General features: G+C 38.7%; 2 protein-coding genes and 1 long non-coding RNA gene across 8 annotated transcripts in view; 2 read left to right on the top strand and 1 right to left on the bottom strand.

The window, feature by feature from the left end:
* Positions 1-7,152, top strand: part of VPS37A (VPS37A subunit of ESCRT-I) — a 53,010-nt gene extending 45,858 nt beyond the window's left edge. For 2 of the 4 annotated variants that reach the window (XM_017867207.1, XM_017867206.1), the window contains one exon: positions 6,500-7,074. The gene's annotated coding sequence lies outside the window, so the exon portion shown is untranslated. Of the gene's footprint in view, positions 1-5,629; positions 5,697-6,499 lie in introns of all 4 variants that reach the window. The other 2 variants (XR_001884531.1, XM_017867208.1) reach the window with 2 other exon arrangements.
* A 2,213-nt stretch (positions 7,153-9,365) lies between these two features.
* Positions 9,366-10,869, top strand: LOC108526462 (uncharacterized). Its single transcript, XR_001884532.1, has 2 exons — positions 9,366-9,495; positions 10,298-10,869. It is a non-coding gene; the product is annotated as an uncharacterized LOC108526462 (long non-coding RNA).
* A 2,365-nt stretch (positions 10,870-13,234) lies between these two features.
* Positions 13,235-16,070, bottom strand: part of MTMR7 (myotubularin related protein 7) — a 117,148-nt gene continuing 114,312 nt past the window's right edge. For all 3 annotated transcript variants that reach the window (XM_017867203.1, XM_017867205.1, XM_017867204.1), the window contains one exon: positions 13,235-15,373. In XM_017867203.1, coding sequence (XP_017722692.1) covers positions 15,011-15,373 — 363 coding nt within the window. In that variant the 3' untranslated portion in view covers positions 13,235-15,010. The remainder of the gene's footprint in view (positions 15,374-16,070) is intronic.

Raw genomic sequence — 16,070 nt, forward strand, 5'->3', positions numbered from 1 at the left:
TGTTTTCTGTTGCTGTGTTACTTTCCCACGAATTGTGGTTTCCAGCCTCGTCTATGTCCCTGCAAAGGACATGAACTCATTCTTTTTTATGGCTGCATAGTATTCCATGGTATATATGTGCCATATTTTCTTTATTCATTCTATCATTGACAGGCATTTGGGTTGGTGCCAAGTCTTTGCTATTGTGCATAGTGCTGCAATAAAGATAACGTGTGCATGTGCCTTTATAATAGAATGATTTATAATACTTTGAGTATATACCCAGTAATGGGATCTGGGTCAAATGGGATTTCTAGTTCTAGATTCTTGAGGAATTGCCACACTGTCTTCCACAATGGTTGAACTAATTTACACTCCCACCAACGGTGTAAAGGTGTTCCTATTTCTGCACATTGTCTCTAGCATCTGTTGTTTCCTGACTTTAATAATTGCCATTCTAACTGGCATGAGATGGTATCTGATTGTGGTTTTGATTTGCATGTCTCTAGTGACCAGTGATGATGAGCTTTTTTTCATGTTGGTTGGCCGCATAAATGTCTTCTTTTGAAAGTGTTCATATCCTTTGCCCACTTTTTGATGGGGTTGTGTTTTTCTTGTAAATTTAAGTTCCTTACAGATTCTGGATATTAACCCTTTGTCAGATGGATAGATTCCAAAAATCTTCCCATTCTGTAGGTGGCCTGTTCAATCTGATGATAGTTTATTTGCTGTGCAGAATGTCTTTAGTTTAATTAGATCCCATTTGTCCATTTTGGCTTTTGTTGCCATTGCTTTTGGTGTTTTAGACATGAAGTCTTTGTCCATGCCTATGTCCTGAATGGTGTTGCCTAGGTTTTTTTCTAGGGTTTTTAAGGTTTTAGGTCTTAACGTTTAAATCTTTAATCCATCTTGAGTTAATTTTTGTATAAGGTTAGGTAGGGGTCCATTTTTAGTTTTCTGCATACAGCTAGACAGTTTACCCAACACCATTTATTAAATAGGGAATCGTTTCCCCATTGCTTTTGTCAGATTTGTCAAAGATCAGATGGTTGTAGATGTGTGGTGTTATTTCTGAGACCTCTGTTCTGTTCCATTGGTCTGTATGTCTGTTTTGGTACCAGTACCATACTGTTTTAGTTACTGTAGCCTTGTCGTATAGTTTGAAGTCAGGTAGTGCGATGCCTGCCACCAGCTTTGTTCTTTTTGCTTAGGATTGTCTTGGCTATATGGGCTGTTTTTTGTTTCCATATGAAATTTAAAGTATTTTTTCTAATTCTGTGACGAAAGTCAATGGTAGCTGGATGGGAACAGCATAGAATCTATAAATTACTTTGGTCAATATGGCCGTTATCACAATATTGTTTTTTCCTATCCATAAGCATGGAATGTTTTTCCATTTGTTTGTGTCCTCTCTTATTTCCCTGAGCAGTTGGTTTGTAGTTCTCCTTGAAGAGGTCCTTCACATCCCTTGTAAGTTGGATTCCTAGGTATTTTATTCTCTTTGCAGCAATTATGAATGGGAGTTGACTCATGATTTGGTTCTCTGTTTGTCTGTTATTGGTGTATAGGAATGCTTGTGATTTTTGCACACTGATTTTGTATCGTGAGAGTGCTGAAGTTGCTTATCAGCTTAAGGAGATTTGGGGCTGAGACAGTGGGGTTTCCTAAATATACAATCAGGTCATCTGCAAACAGAGAAAATTTGACTTCCTGTCTTCCTATTTGAATACCTTTATTTCTTTTTCTTGCCTGATTGCACTGGCCAGAACTTCCAATACTGTGTTGAATAGGAGTTGTCTTGTGCCAGTTTTCAAAGGGAATGCTTCCGGCTTTTGCCCATTCAGTATGATACTGGCTGTGGGTTTGTCATAAATAGCTCTTATTATTTTGAGATACTTTCCGTCAGTACCTAGTTTATTGAGTGTTTTTAGCATGAAGGGGTGTTGAGTTTCATCAAAGGCCTTTTCTGCATCTATTGAGATAATCGTGGTTTTTGTCATTGGTTCTGTTTATGTGATGATTACATATATCGATTTGCATATGTTGAACCAGCCTTGCATCCCGGGAATGAAGCCAACTTGTCATGGATAAGCTTTTTAATGTGCTGCTGGATTTGGTTTGCCAGTATGTTAATGAGGATTTTTGCATCGATGTTCATCAGGGATATTGGACTGAAATTTTCATTTTTTGTTGTGTCTCTGCCAGGTTTTGGTATCAGGATGATGCTGGCCTTATAAAATGAGTTAGAGAGGAGTCCCTCTTTTTCTGTTGTTTGGAATAGTTTCAGAAGTAATGGTACCAGCTCCTCTTTGTCCCTCTGGTAGAATGTGGCTATGAATCGGTCTGGTACTGGGCTTTTTTTTGTCGTTGGTTGGCTATTACTGCCTCAATTTCAGAACTTATTACTGGTCTGTTCAGGGATTTGACTTCTTCCTGGTTGGGAGGATGTATGTGTCCAAGAATTTATCCATTTCTTCTAGATTTTCTAGTTTGTTTGCGTAGAGGTGTTTATAGTATTCTCTGATGGTAGTTTGTATTTCTGTGGGATCAGTGGTGATTTTTTTTTTTGAGATGGACTCTCACTCTGTTGCCCAGGCTGTACTTCAGTGGCATGATCTCGGTTCACTGTAGCCTCTGCTTCCCGGTTTTAAGCAGTTCTCTGCCTCAGCCTCCCAAGTAGCTGGGATTACAGGCATGCGCCACTGCACCCAGCTAATTTTTGTATTTTTCGTAGAGATGGGGTTTCACCATGTTGGCCAGGCTAGTCTTGAACTCCCGACCTCAGGTAATTTACCCACTTCAGCCTCCCAAAGTGCTGGGATTAGAGGTGTGACCCACCATGCCTGTACAATCTCTTCTTTATCATTTTGTATTGTATCTATTTGATTCTTCTCTCTTTTCTTCTTTATTAGTCTGGCTAGCAGTCTATCTATTTTGCTAATCTTTTCAAAACAGCTCCTGGATTCATTTTTTGAAGGGTTTTTCATGTCTCTGTCTCCTTAAGTTCTGCTCTGATCGTGGTTATTTCTTGCCTTCTGCTAGCTTTTGAATTTGTTTGCTCCTGCTTCTCTAGTTCAATTGTGATGTTAGAGTGTTGATTTTAGATCTTTCCTGCTTCTCCTGTGGGCATTTAGTGCTATAAATGTACCTCTAAACACAGCTTTAGCTCTGTTCCAGAGATTCTGGTACATTGTGTCTTTGTTCTTGTTGGTTTTAAAAAACTTACTTATTTCTGTCCTAATTTCGTTATTTACCAAGTAGTCATTGAGGAGCAGGTTGTTCAGTTTCCATGTAGTTGTGTGGTTTTGAGTGAGTTTCTGAATCCTGAATTCTAATTTGATTGCACTGTCGTCTGGGAGACTTCCGATTTCCATTCTGTTGCATTTGCTGAGGGGTGTTGTACTTCCAATTATGTGGTCAATTTTAGAATAAGTGCTATGTCGTGCCGAGAAGAATGTATATTCTGTTGATTTTGGGTGGATAGTTTTGTAGATGTCTGTTAGGTCCGTTTGGTCCAGAGCTGAAGCAGAGTTCAAGTTCTGAATATCCTTGTTAATTTTCTGTCTCATTGATCTAATATAGACAGTGGGGTGTTAAAGTCTCCCACTATTGTGTGGGAGTCTAAGTCTCTTTGAGGTCTCTAAGAACTTGCTTTATGAATCTGGGTGCTCCTGTATTGGGTACGTATAAGGATAGTTAGCTCTTCTTGTTGCATTGATCCCTTTACCATTATGTAATGCCCTTCTTTGTCTTTTTTTATTTTTCTTGGTTTAACGATCAGAGACCAGGATTGCAACCCTGCTTTTTTTTACTTTCCATTTGCTTGGTAAATCTTCCTCCATCCCTTTACTTTGAGCCTATGTGTGTCTTTGCACATGAAATGGGTCTCCTGAATACAGCATACTGATGGGTCTTGACTCTGTATCCAATTTGCCAGTCTGTGCCTTTTACTTGGGGCATTTAGCCCATTTCAGGTTAATATTGTTACGTGTGAATTTGATCCTGTCATTATGATGCTAGCTGGTTATTCTGCCCATTAGTTGACGCAGTTTCTTCATAGTGTCGATGGTCTTTACATTTTGGTTTGTTTTTGCAGTGGCTGGTCCCGGTTGTTCTTTTCCATAGTAATGCTTCCTTCAGGAGGTCTTGTAAGGCAAGCCTGGTGGTGACAAAATCCCTCGGCATTTGCTTGTCTGTAAAGGATTTTATTTCTCCTTCACTTATTAAGCTTAGTTTGGTTGGATATGAAATTCTGGGTTGAAAATTCTTTTCTTTAAGAATGTTGAATACTGGCCCCCACTCTTTTCTGGCTTGTAGGGTTTCTGCAGAGAGATCCGCTGTTAGTCTGATGGGCTTCCCTTTGTGGGTAACCCAACCTTTCTCTCTGGCTGCCCTTAACATGTTTTCCTTCATTTCAACCTTGGTGAATCTGACAATTATGTGTCTTGGGTTTGCTCTTCTCAAGGAGTATCTTTGTGCTGTTATCTGTATTTCCTGAATTTGAATATTGGGCCATCTTGCTAGGTTGAGGAAGTTCTCCTGGATATCCTGAAGTGTGTTTTCCAACTTGGTTCCAGTCTCTCTGTCACTTTCAGGTACACCAATCAAACATAGGTTTTGTCTTTTCACATAGTCCCATGTTTCTTGGAGGCTTTGTTCATTCCTTTTCATTCTTTTTTCTCTAATCTTGTCTTCACGCTTTTTTTCATAAAGTTGATCTTCAGTCTCTGATATCCTTTCTTCCACTTGATTGATTTGGCTGTTGATACTGTGTATGCTTCATGAAGTTCTTGTGATGTGTTTTTCAGCTCCATCAGGTAGGTCGTTTATGTCCTTCTCTAAACTGGTTATTCTAGTTAGCAGCTCCTCTAACCTTTTATAGGTTCTTAGCTTCCTTGCATTGGGTTAGAACATGCTCCTTTAGCTCTGAGGAGTTTGTTATTATCCACCTTCTGAAGCCTACTTCTGTCAGTTCATCAAACTCATTCTCAGTCCAGTTTTGTTCCCTTGCTGGCGAGGAGTTGTGATCCTTTGGAGAAGAAGAGGCATTCTGGTTTTTTGAATTGTCAGCCTTTTTGCGCTGGTTTTTCCTTATCTTCATGGATTTATCTACCTTTGGTCTTTGCTGTTGGTGACCTTCGGATGGAATTTTTGCGTGGTCATCCTTTTTGTTGATGTTGATGCTATTGCTTTCTTTTTGTTAGTTTTCTAACAGGCCCCTCTTCTGCAGGTCTGCTGGAGTTTGCTGGGGGTTTACTCCAGATCCCGTTTGCCTGGGTATCACCAGTGGAGGCTGCAGAAAAGCAAAGATTGCTGCCTGCTCCTTCCTCTGGAAGCTTTGTTCCAGAGGGTCACCTGCAAAGTGCCAGCCAGAGCTCTTCTGTATGAGGTGTCTGTGGACCCCTGCTGGGAGGTGTCTCCCCATCAGGAGGCACAGTGGACAGGGACCCACTTGAGGAGGCAGTCTGTCCCTTAGCAGAGCTAGAACTCGGTGCTGGGTGATCCGCTGCTCTCTTCAGAGCTAGCAGGCAGGAACGTTTGAGTGTGCAGAAGCTGTGCCCACAGCCGACCCTTCCCCCAGGTGCTCTGTTGCAGGGAGATGGGAGTTTTATCTATAAGCCCCTGACTGGGGCTTCTGCCTTTCTTTCAGAGATGCCCTGTCCAGAGAGGAGGACTCTAGAGAGGCATTCTGGCTACAGTGACTTTGTGGAGCTGAGGTGGGCTCTACCCAGTCCGAACTTCCGAGAGGCTTTGTTTACACTGTGAGGGGAAAACGGACTACTCAGACCTCAGTAATGGCAGATGCCCCTTCCCCCACCAAGCTCGAATGTCCCAGGTCAACTTCAGACTGCTATGCTGGCAGTGAAAATTTCAAGCCAGTGGATCTTAGCTTGCTAGACTCCATGGGAGTGGGATCTGCTGAGCAAGACCATTTGGCTCCCTGGCGTCAGCCCCTTTCCAGGGGAGTGAAAGGTTCTGTCTGGCTGGCGTTCCAGGCACCACTGGGGTACGAAAAAAAATTCCTGCAGCTAGCTCAGTGTCTGGCCAAACGGCCACCTAGTTTTGTGGTTGAAACCCAGGGCCCTGGTGGTGTAGGCACCTGAGGGAATCTCCTGGTCTGCGGGTTGCAAAGACCATGGGAAAAGTGTAGTATCTGGGCTGGATAGCGCAATCCCTCACTGCATGGTCCCTCAAGGCTTCCCTTGGCTAGGGGAGGGAGTTCCCTAACTCCATGCGCTTACCAGGTGAGGCAACGCCCCACCCTGCTTCTGCTCACCCTGTGTAGGCTACACCCGCTGTCTAACCAGTCCCAATGAGATGAACCAGGTACCTTAGTTGAAAATGCAGAAATCACCTGCCTTCTGTGTTGGTCTCCCTGGGAGCTGCAGACTGGAGCTGTTCCTATTCGGCCATCTTGCCTGGGAGCCACTATGGGCAAATCTTAATTGGAAGATAATGTAAAGAGATACATATTTATCTTCTTAAATCTTAAGGCTTTTTTTTATTGTTTTCTTTCTAGATTTTCCTGGAAACACGAACTGCCAAGAGAGGAATGGGACACAAAACTAAACACCATTTTATATTTATGGTTTGCAAACTGGCATTTCATCAGTGGCTAAATTCACAGATATCCTATATAGATTGTATACAGAACTGAGACTGATTTTGTACAGATTAGAATGATTGCTATGATCTTTACTTTAAGAAGTTTTTCTGCACTATTTGCACTGAAATATTTATTGTTGATAAATCCTATCATATTTAAGTTCCACTGCTGTTCCACTTACCTTGATTAAATGCCTATGCATGTAATTTTAGCTAGTTTTTAATATTTTATAAAACTTCATTTAAATTTGTATTTTTAACTTGAAGCTCCATTTCTTTATCAAGAGTGGTATGTAGATTTTTTTCCTCTTAACCTTTTTTGAAAAACTATTTTCAACTGTGAGGGAACCCTTATTTTTCTTTCTTTCTGGATAAAACTTTCAAAAGCAATTTAAGATATTCATAGTATTAGGAAACACTAAACCTGCCTATGTGCCATCTCACAAAAGAAACTTTTAATACCTACAATAAATCAAAAGAATAAACCAGCTGTTCTTAAATATTGTTTCATTTTTAAAACTAAAGATGCATTTAAGAAGCAATACAAGTAAATATTTTATCTAATAGAAAAAAAAGTTGCCTTTCATTTAAACCAGTCCAACACAAACTCTCATGCTAATTTTTAAAAAGTAAGTATCTGGTAGGTTTGTGGCTGGATAGGTTTCCTAAATTCCTAATGTTAATAAACAGTAAATCTATACACAAAAAAGTCAATGAACTTATCTGACCTTTACTGTGAGTTAGCTTTTCCTAAGAGAAAAGCTATAGTAATAAATAAAATTTAATTTTTAGGCAGTCCTGATTTTTAATGAATTTGAGTGTTCTTGTGTACTGTGTTCAGCAATTTGCTTCTATACCGTGTCACAAAATTAACGTATTTCTTGAGTAGTCCTAAAAACTCATAAAGGAAAATGCCGTGAACTGTGTAGCTGAGGCTTGCTAAGGTACCATCTAAATTACACAACAGACTAATGCATAATTTCGCTTAAATGTCATCCCAGTATGATTGTCTTCCCAACACCAGCATACAATATAGATTTTCTTTTTTATATTTTTTAGTTCTTCCTGTACATGTTTTTGGCAATAAAGTTATAGGAAAAACAAAATTATTTTGTTGGAATTAAAACATGCTTAATATTTAGTCTGTTTGTGGAGGAGAAGTATTCACGTGGACTAAGATATAATGTTGGATACAGAAAATAACTTTCCTTGTCTCCCTGGCACTGTGCTAAGGGCATGCTGTTAAATCTTCAAAATGACCAGATGAGGAAGGAATAATTATTACTCCTGATTTATAGATAACTGAAGTAAAAGTTTCAAATTTATGATAGTCTTTTGGGTATTCAGAAACCTTTCCTTACTGTACTGGCCACCAGAGCTTAATTTTCCCAGCAGTTACAGCAATGGAAGATATAACGGTCTCAATCTTTTGCCAACAATCGGGTTCCTAGAAATCAGGTGTATTGCATAACAAGGGAGGAGCATACCACAGCCCTTCATTTGATTAATTCATTTGATCTATTTTATTAAGTACCTACTAAGAATAAGGCATTGTGGAAATACTCTACAAAGATAAACATTGCTTAGATGCTTATCTGCTTTCCTGTTCACCAAAAACAAACAAAAAACCCGAAACATNATGTGTCTTGGGTTTGCTCTTCTCAAGGAGTATCTTTGTGCTGTTATCTGTATTTCCTGAATTTGAATATTGGGCCATCTTGCTAGGTTGAGGAAGTTCTCCTGGATATCCTGAAGTGTGTTTTCCAACTTGGTTCCAGTCTCTCTGTCACTTTCAGGTACACCAATCAAACATAGGTTTTGTCTTTTCACATAGTCCCATGTTTCTTGGAGGCTTTGTTCATTCCTTTTCATTCTTTTTTCTCTAATCTTGTCTTCACGCTTTTTTTCATAAAGTTGATCTTCAGTCTCTGATATCCTTTCTTCCACTTGATTGATTTGGCTGTTGATACTGTGTATGCTTCATGAAGTTCTTGTGATGTGTTTTCAGCTCCATCAGGTAGGTCGTTTATGTCCTTCTCTAAACTGGTTATTCTAGTTAGCAGCTCCTCTAACCTTTTATAGGTTCTTAGCTTCCTTGCATTGGGTTAGAACATGCTCCTTTAGCTCTGAGGAGTTTGTTATTATCCACCTTCTGAAGCCTACTTCTGTCAGTTCATCAAACTCATTCTCAGTCCAGTTTTGTTCCCTTGCTGGCGAGGAGTTGTGATCCTTTGGAGAAGAAGAGGCATTCTGGTTTTTTGAATTGTCAGCCTTTTGCGCTGGTTTTCCTTATCTTCATGGATTTATCTACCTTTGGTCTTTGCTGTTGGTGACCTTCGGATGGAATTTTGCGTGGTCATCCTTTTGTTGATGTTGATGCTATTGCTTTCTTTTGTTAGTTTTCTAACAGGCCCCTCTTCTGCAGGTCTGCTGGAGTTTGCTGGGGTTTACTCCAGATCCCGTTTGCCTGGGTATCACCAGTGGAGGCTGCAGAAAAGCAAAGATTGCTGCCTGCTCCTTCCTCTGGAAGCTTTGTTCCAGAGGGTCACCTGCAAAGTGCCAGCCAGAGCTCTTCTGTATGAGGTGTCTGTGGACCCCTGCTGGGAGGTGTCTCCCCATCAGGAGGCACGGTGGACAGGGACCCACTTGAGGAGGCAGTCTGTCCCTTAGCAGAGCTAGAACTCGGTGCTGGGTGATCCGCTGCTCTCTTCAGAGCTAGCAGGCAGGAACGTTTGAGTGTGCAGAAGCTGTGCCCACAGCCGACCCTTCCCCAGGTGCTCTGTTGCAGGGAGATGGGAGTTTTATCTATAAGCCCCTGACTGGGGCTTCTGCCTTTCTTTCAGAGATGCCCTGTCCAGAGAGGAGGACTCTAGAGAGGCATTCTGGCTACAGTGACTTTGTGGAGCTGAGGTGGGCTCTACCCAGTCCGAACTTCCGAGAGGCTTTGTTTACACTGTGAGGGGAAAACGGACTACTCAGACCTCAGTAATGGCAGATGCCCCTTCCCCACCAAGCTCGAATGTCCCAGGTCAACTTCAGACTGCTATGCTGGCAGTGAAAATTTCAAGCCAGTGGATCTTAGCTTGCTAGACTCCATGGGAGTGGGATCTGCTGAGCAAGACCATTTGGCTCCCTGGCGTCAGCCCCTTTCCAGGGGAGTGAAAGGTTCTGTCTGGCTGGCGTTCCAGGCACCACTGGGGTACGAAAAAAAATTCCTGCAGCTAGCTCAGTGTCTGGCCAAACGGCCACCTAGTTTTGTGGTTGAAACCCAGGGCCCTGGTGGTGTAGGCACCTGAGGGAATCTCCTGGTCTGCGGGTTGCAAAGACCATGGGAAAAGTGTAGTATCTGGGCTGGATAGCGCAATCCCTCACTGCATGGTCCCTCAAGGCTTCCCTTGGCTAGGGGAGGGAGTTCCCTAACTCCATGCGCTTACCAGGTGAGGCAACGCCCCACCCTGCTTCTGCTCACCCTGTGTAGGCTACACCCGCTGTCTAACCAGTCCCAATGAGATGAACCAGGTACCTTAGTTGAAAATGCAGAAATCACCTGCCTTCTGTGTTGGTCTCCCTGGGAGCTGCAGACTGGAGCTGTTCCTATTCGGCCATCTTGCCTGGGAGCCACTATGGGCAAATCTTAATTGGAAGATAATGTAAAGAGATACATATTTATCTTCTTAAATCTTAAGGCTTTTTTTTATTGTTTTCTTTCTAGATTTTCCTGGAAACACGAACTGCCAAGAGAGGAATGGGACACAAAACTAAACACCATTTTATATTTATGGTTTGCAAACTGGCATTTCATCAGTGGCTAAATTCACAGATATCCTATATAGATTGTATACAGAACTGAGACTGATTTTGTACAGATTAGAATGATTGCTATGATCTTTACTTTAAGAAGTTTTCTGCACTATTTGCACTGAAATATTTATTGTTGATAAATCCTATCATATTTAAGTTCCACTGCTGTTCCACTTACCTTGATTAAATGCCTATGCATGTAATTTTAGCTAGTTTTAATATTTTATAAAACTTCATTTAAATTTGTATTTTTAACTTGAAGCTCCATTTCTTTATCAAGAGTGGTATGTAGATTTTTTTCCTCTTAACCTTTTTTGAAAAACTATTTTCAACTGTGAGGGAACCCTTATTTTTCTTTCTTTCTGGATAAAACTTTCAAAAGCAATTTAAGATATTCATAGTATTAGGAAACACTAAACCTGCCTATGTGCCATCTCACAAAAGAAACTTTTAATACCTACAATAAATCAAAAGAATAAACCAGCTGTTCTTAAATATTGTTTCATTTTTAAAACTAAAGATGCATTTAAGAAGCAATACAAGTAAATATTTTATCTAATAGAAAAAAAAGTTGCCTTTCATTTAAACCAGTCCAACACAAACTCTCATGCTAATTTTTAAAAAGTAAGTATCTGGTAGGTTTGTGGCTGGATAGGTTTCCTAAATTCCTAATGTTAATAAACAGTAAATCTATACACAAAAAAGTCAATGAACTTATCTGACCTTTACTGTGAGTTAGCTTTTCCTAAGAGAAAAGCTATAGTAATAAATAAAATTTAATTTTAGGCAGTCCTGATTTTAATGAATTTGAGTGTTCTTGTGTACTGTGTTCAGCAATTTGCTTCTATACCGTGTCACAAAATTAACGTATTTCTTGAGTAGTCCTAAAACTCATAAAGGAAAATGCCGTGAACTGTGTAGCTGAGGCTTGCTAAGGTACCATCTAAATTACACAACAGACTAATGCATAATTTCGCTTAAATGTCATCCCAGTATGATTGTCTTCCCAACACCAGCATACAATATAGATTTTCTTTTTTATATTTTTTAGTTCTTCCTGTACATGTTTTGGCAATAAAGTTATAGGAAAACAAAATTATTTTGTTGGAATTAAAACATGCTTAATATTTAGTCTGTTTGTGGAGGAGAAGTATTCACGTGGACTAAGATATAATGTTGGATACAGAAAATAACTTTCCTTGTCTCCCTGGCACTGTGCTAAGGGCATGCTGTTAAATCTTCAAAATGACCAGATGAGGAAGGAATAATTATTACTCCTGATTTATAGATAACTGAAGTAAAAGTTTCAAATTTATGATAGTCTTTTGGGTATTCAGAAACCTTTCCTTACTGTACTGGCCACCAGAGCTTAATTTTCCCAGCAGTTACAGCAATGGAAGATATAACGGTCTCAATCTTTTGCCAACAATCGGGTTCCTAGAAATCAGGTGTATTGCATAACAAGGGAGGAGCATACCACAGCCCTTCATTTGATTAATTCATTTGATCTATTTTATTAAGTACCTACTAAGAATAAGGCATTGTGGAAATACTCTACAAAGATAAACATTGCTTAGATGCTTATCTGCTTTCCTGTTCACCAAAAACAAACAAAAAACCCGAAACATTTTCTTACGGAGTAAATATCTTCTACATAATCACATGAGTAGTTCATCTCTGTGTTTTTTTTTAAATTGAACTATTATTCCAGTTTCATTCTATACCAGTTAACATAGCTTAGGTTCTCCTTCAAAATTCATTCATTAGATAACCTTGTTACAACCCAGTCATTAAACAGAGGAGTTAGATCACAATTATCTGCATTTAACAAATAGATAAATCAGTTCACATAAAGGTTATATATGTCACCCAGGATGAAAAGAATCTGCATTTGAATATGCCCGTGTGAATGTGGGTTCTGTTTTTGCAACAGATTAAGTGACCATTTTTTCTAATTTTATGGCTATATATTTTTTCTTATGAATTGGCCACATTGGAGAAGCAGTGCCACGGGAAAAATGAGATGGAAATCAGAATTAGAGAGGAATACTTAGGAGTTACTAATCAGTGTAGGAATTTGTCATAGGAAGAAATTTAAAGGTTAGTATCTCAAAATAGAAGAAAATTCTAAATCAGTGAGATATAAACTAAAGAGACCCACTTCAAAGTTGAAAGAAATTTCTAGGCATAAATTGAGACTAGGAAATTTATATCAGAATAGAGGGTGCATGACACATATATATGCTTAAATTGAAGGACAGCTCAGATTCATTTTTAGAAGAAAGTAAACTAATGTGCTCTTAAATAATAAAAATTTATTCTATGGTTTCTGTCTCGATCGTCACCTTCCATTCTATAGAAAGTTCAGTTACTGATTTGCTGGGTCATGGTCAAAATTCTTACTCATTTAACATCAAATTTAAAAAATACTTGCGTTCTAAATATTACTAATTGGGAAGTAATATGCCTCAAATCAACTTTATACTGGATTATTCCCTATGCTTTAAACCACTGCTCTCAATATAACACTTCCTGATAAATGTTTGATTATTCGATATTTTAGTCTCGTTGGGTTAGCCATGCTCTTTGAAGAATCTGTGAAAGTAAAGTTTTAATAAGCAATAAATGCAACATTTTATATAAATCTCAGTGCTAGGTTAACTTCTAATAAGTAGACAAACATGTTACATAAATTATAATGTCTTGTAAAAAAGTTGAGGGGACTAAAAGTTTATGACTCTGATGTAGAAGATGTCATATTAAAAAACTGCATTTTAAAACATCAAATATTTATACTATTTGCTTTTCAAATAAATGCATAGTGCTGTTTGGCATAGATACTCTGTCATTTTTAAAAAATTTTTTATTGTTTTTATAGACATACATTGCCACATGGAAGAAATTAAAGCTGCATCCTCAATATTAGGCAACAGAGTTTCTAAGAGTGGACAGCTCCAGGAAGGTTGTGAAGTGAGTTATGTTATAAAAATGTGAAAGCCATTACCACTATATCCTAAGTTTCCTTTTAGCAAGGTATTCCCTACTACATACAGTATATTGCAGAAAATGAATAAACATTCCTTGTACTTAATTTGGGAACTGCTCAGCAGAGAATGCCCAAATTTTATATTCTAAAAGAATTCCACTTGCTTTATTTTTTTACATTAACAGTACTTTTATATCACAGTTCTCTAATATATTCTATTTTTAAATATGATGAACACAATTACATTTTTTCATTTATATATATTGCAGCACTCCCTCCAAATCTTTCATACTAGAGAGATTAGCAGTGTTGCTTTCTTGCCCTCTTTGTCGTCATTTCAGCGAAATGTAATATTCTTCCATAAAAAAAATTCACATACTCAAAATATTAATGTAAATTGTAAAGTTTAAATTAATCCTTTACATTCTAGAATGTACTAATATATTAAAACCATACAGTGTGAATACCATTTATTTCTGTCCAAACATGGCCACTTTTCCCCACGAAGTTTCATTTAGGTCGCCTAGTGAAGTGTTTTTTTTACTCATAGGACAGAGGAGGAACTCTCCCTCAAATGTGCAGTTTTACAAAAAAAAAAATTCTTTTCAGAACTTTCAGCAGTCAGTGGTCATGAGATGTTACTAATGTTAATTAAACCATGTTAGCGAGTTACGTAATTTCTAAAATAATAGATTACAAAACCTATTCCCTTCATTAAACAGACATGACAACCCAATTCTCTGGTTCTTTGAAACTGGATTTTCCCTCACATATGTTTTATCCTACTAACTTTATAATGTTATACTTTGAGATCAGGCTGGTGGCTGGCCCACACTGTTGGTAGTGTAGTCTCTACAATAGTAATAAAAGGTTATTATGAGAAAGCTAATACTTAAATTCATATACAAGACCAAGAGAATGAATGCTGCTTCTACCTTGTTAGCTATTAAATTAGTGTTAGAGAAAAAGTGAGATACAAGGTTTAACATTTTTAAATAATGAGGAGAAACAGACTATAGATCTCAGAGAAAGGCAACACAATTATTCTAACAATTCAAAATATATGATCTCAGGAAAAGTTAAAGTGATGATTATTCCTGAAAGATAAGCAATTAAAAGCTCCTTAGGAATATATCTATTAACCGAAAAGGGTCCATCTCAACAATGTGCCTGTTTTTAGAAATACGTGTAAGAGGGTCAGAAAGGAAGATAACGTCAGATGCTTTAGAAAACACAAAATATGCATCTGGAAGTGAATCATAAGATTGATGATGATCACAGATGTGAGGGAAAGGAGTGGAGGCTTTTTGAGAGATGCATGCTATGACAAGGAAGATATATACTGATCACTTCAGGTAATGACAGAAGTAATTGCTCTGCAGTGAATAAAATTTTCATAGTCTAGGATGAGCTTCAAAATGGTGAATAATTTTCCTTATATTTGATAAATAAAATGACTACATCTTCTTCAGTATCTAAGAAATCAAGAACTGGGCACTTTTTTCCCTTTTCATGGCTGCATTAAAATAGTTCTCAATGACATGTACCATTTGTTGTTTTTATGATAAACTACCTTGTTCCCTTCTTTTTGGAAGTGTTGCTTGTGTGTCCTTTACTTTGGGACTCCAAAGGGAAACTTCAGGCAGTGAGAAACACGGCTTCATCAGAATCGCGGTCCTTGCCACTGTCTTCACTTGGTGCATGCTCACCACCACTTGGAGACCGACAGCTCAAGTCCTCCACCCCGGACTCTTGGTCACTGTTGGCTGACAGATCTGGATCTGAACTTTTCAAATTGTCTTGGGTTAGAATCAGAGCAGAATCTTCATCGCCTTGTGAAGGGCTCCGGGATGGAAATGATTTCATATTCCCACTGTAATCCTGGGGAGTGTTGGCTATGCTGTTGTCTGAGGTAGAAAACCCTGAGTGCTTGCTGGGCTCACTTTGCTTACTCTTCACCTTAGTGCAATTTAACTGGACCTTTTGAATTTTTTCCAGCCTCTAAGAAAGAAATAACAATTTCAGGGGAAAAAATCATGAATAATTTATCTTTTTCTATATATGCATGCCTTTAGCATTTGTTACCTCCCAAGTGGGTATAATGTTAAGAACATGGGACTCAGAGGGATGTGAGTTCAAACCTGGGCTTTATGACCTTGGACAAAACCTGTGGGGCCTGCTTTCTTTATCTCTAATGTAAGGATAATACCTGCCTTGACATAGGTTTTCTATAATCTTAAACAATATAGCACAGTTGAAGCACCCAGTGAGCCCTAGTCTCCCTCCTTTCTATACCTACATGGTTTCACATGGTGATTCTCATCCCATGAACTCAAAAAACATTTTTTAGAAATCAAGAATGAAGTGTTTATCATGTGACTTTTACACTGAGATACAATTCACTTACCATGGAACTCACCCTTTTAAAGTATACAGTTCAGTGGTTTTTAGTTATATTCACAAGGTTGTGCAACGAGCACTAGTAATTGTAAAATACTGTCATCACCTACCCTGCCAGAAGAAAACCCCATACTCATTAGCAGTCATTCCCCATTCCTATCTCCCCACAGCCCCTGGCTACTACTAATCAACTTTCTATCTCTATGGATTTGCCTACTTTAGATGTTTTATATAAATTGAATGGAATCATACAATATGTGGCTTTTTGTATCTGGCTTCTTTCACTTAGCCTATGTTC

Source organism: Rhinopithecus bieti, unplaced genomic scaffold (genome assembly GCF_001698545.2).
Source record: "Rhinopithecus bieti isolate Rb0 unplaced genomic scaffold, ASM169854v2 scaffold_2888, whole genome shotgun sequence".
NCBI classification, from domain to species: Eukaryota; Metazoa; Chordata; class Mammalia; order Primates; family Cercopithecidae; genus Rhinopithecus; species Rhinopithecus bieti.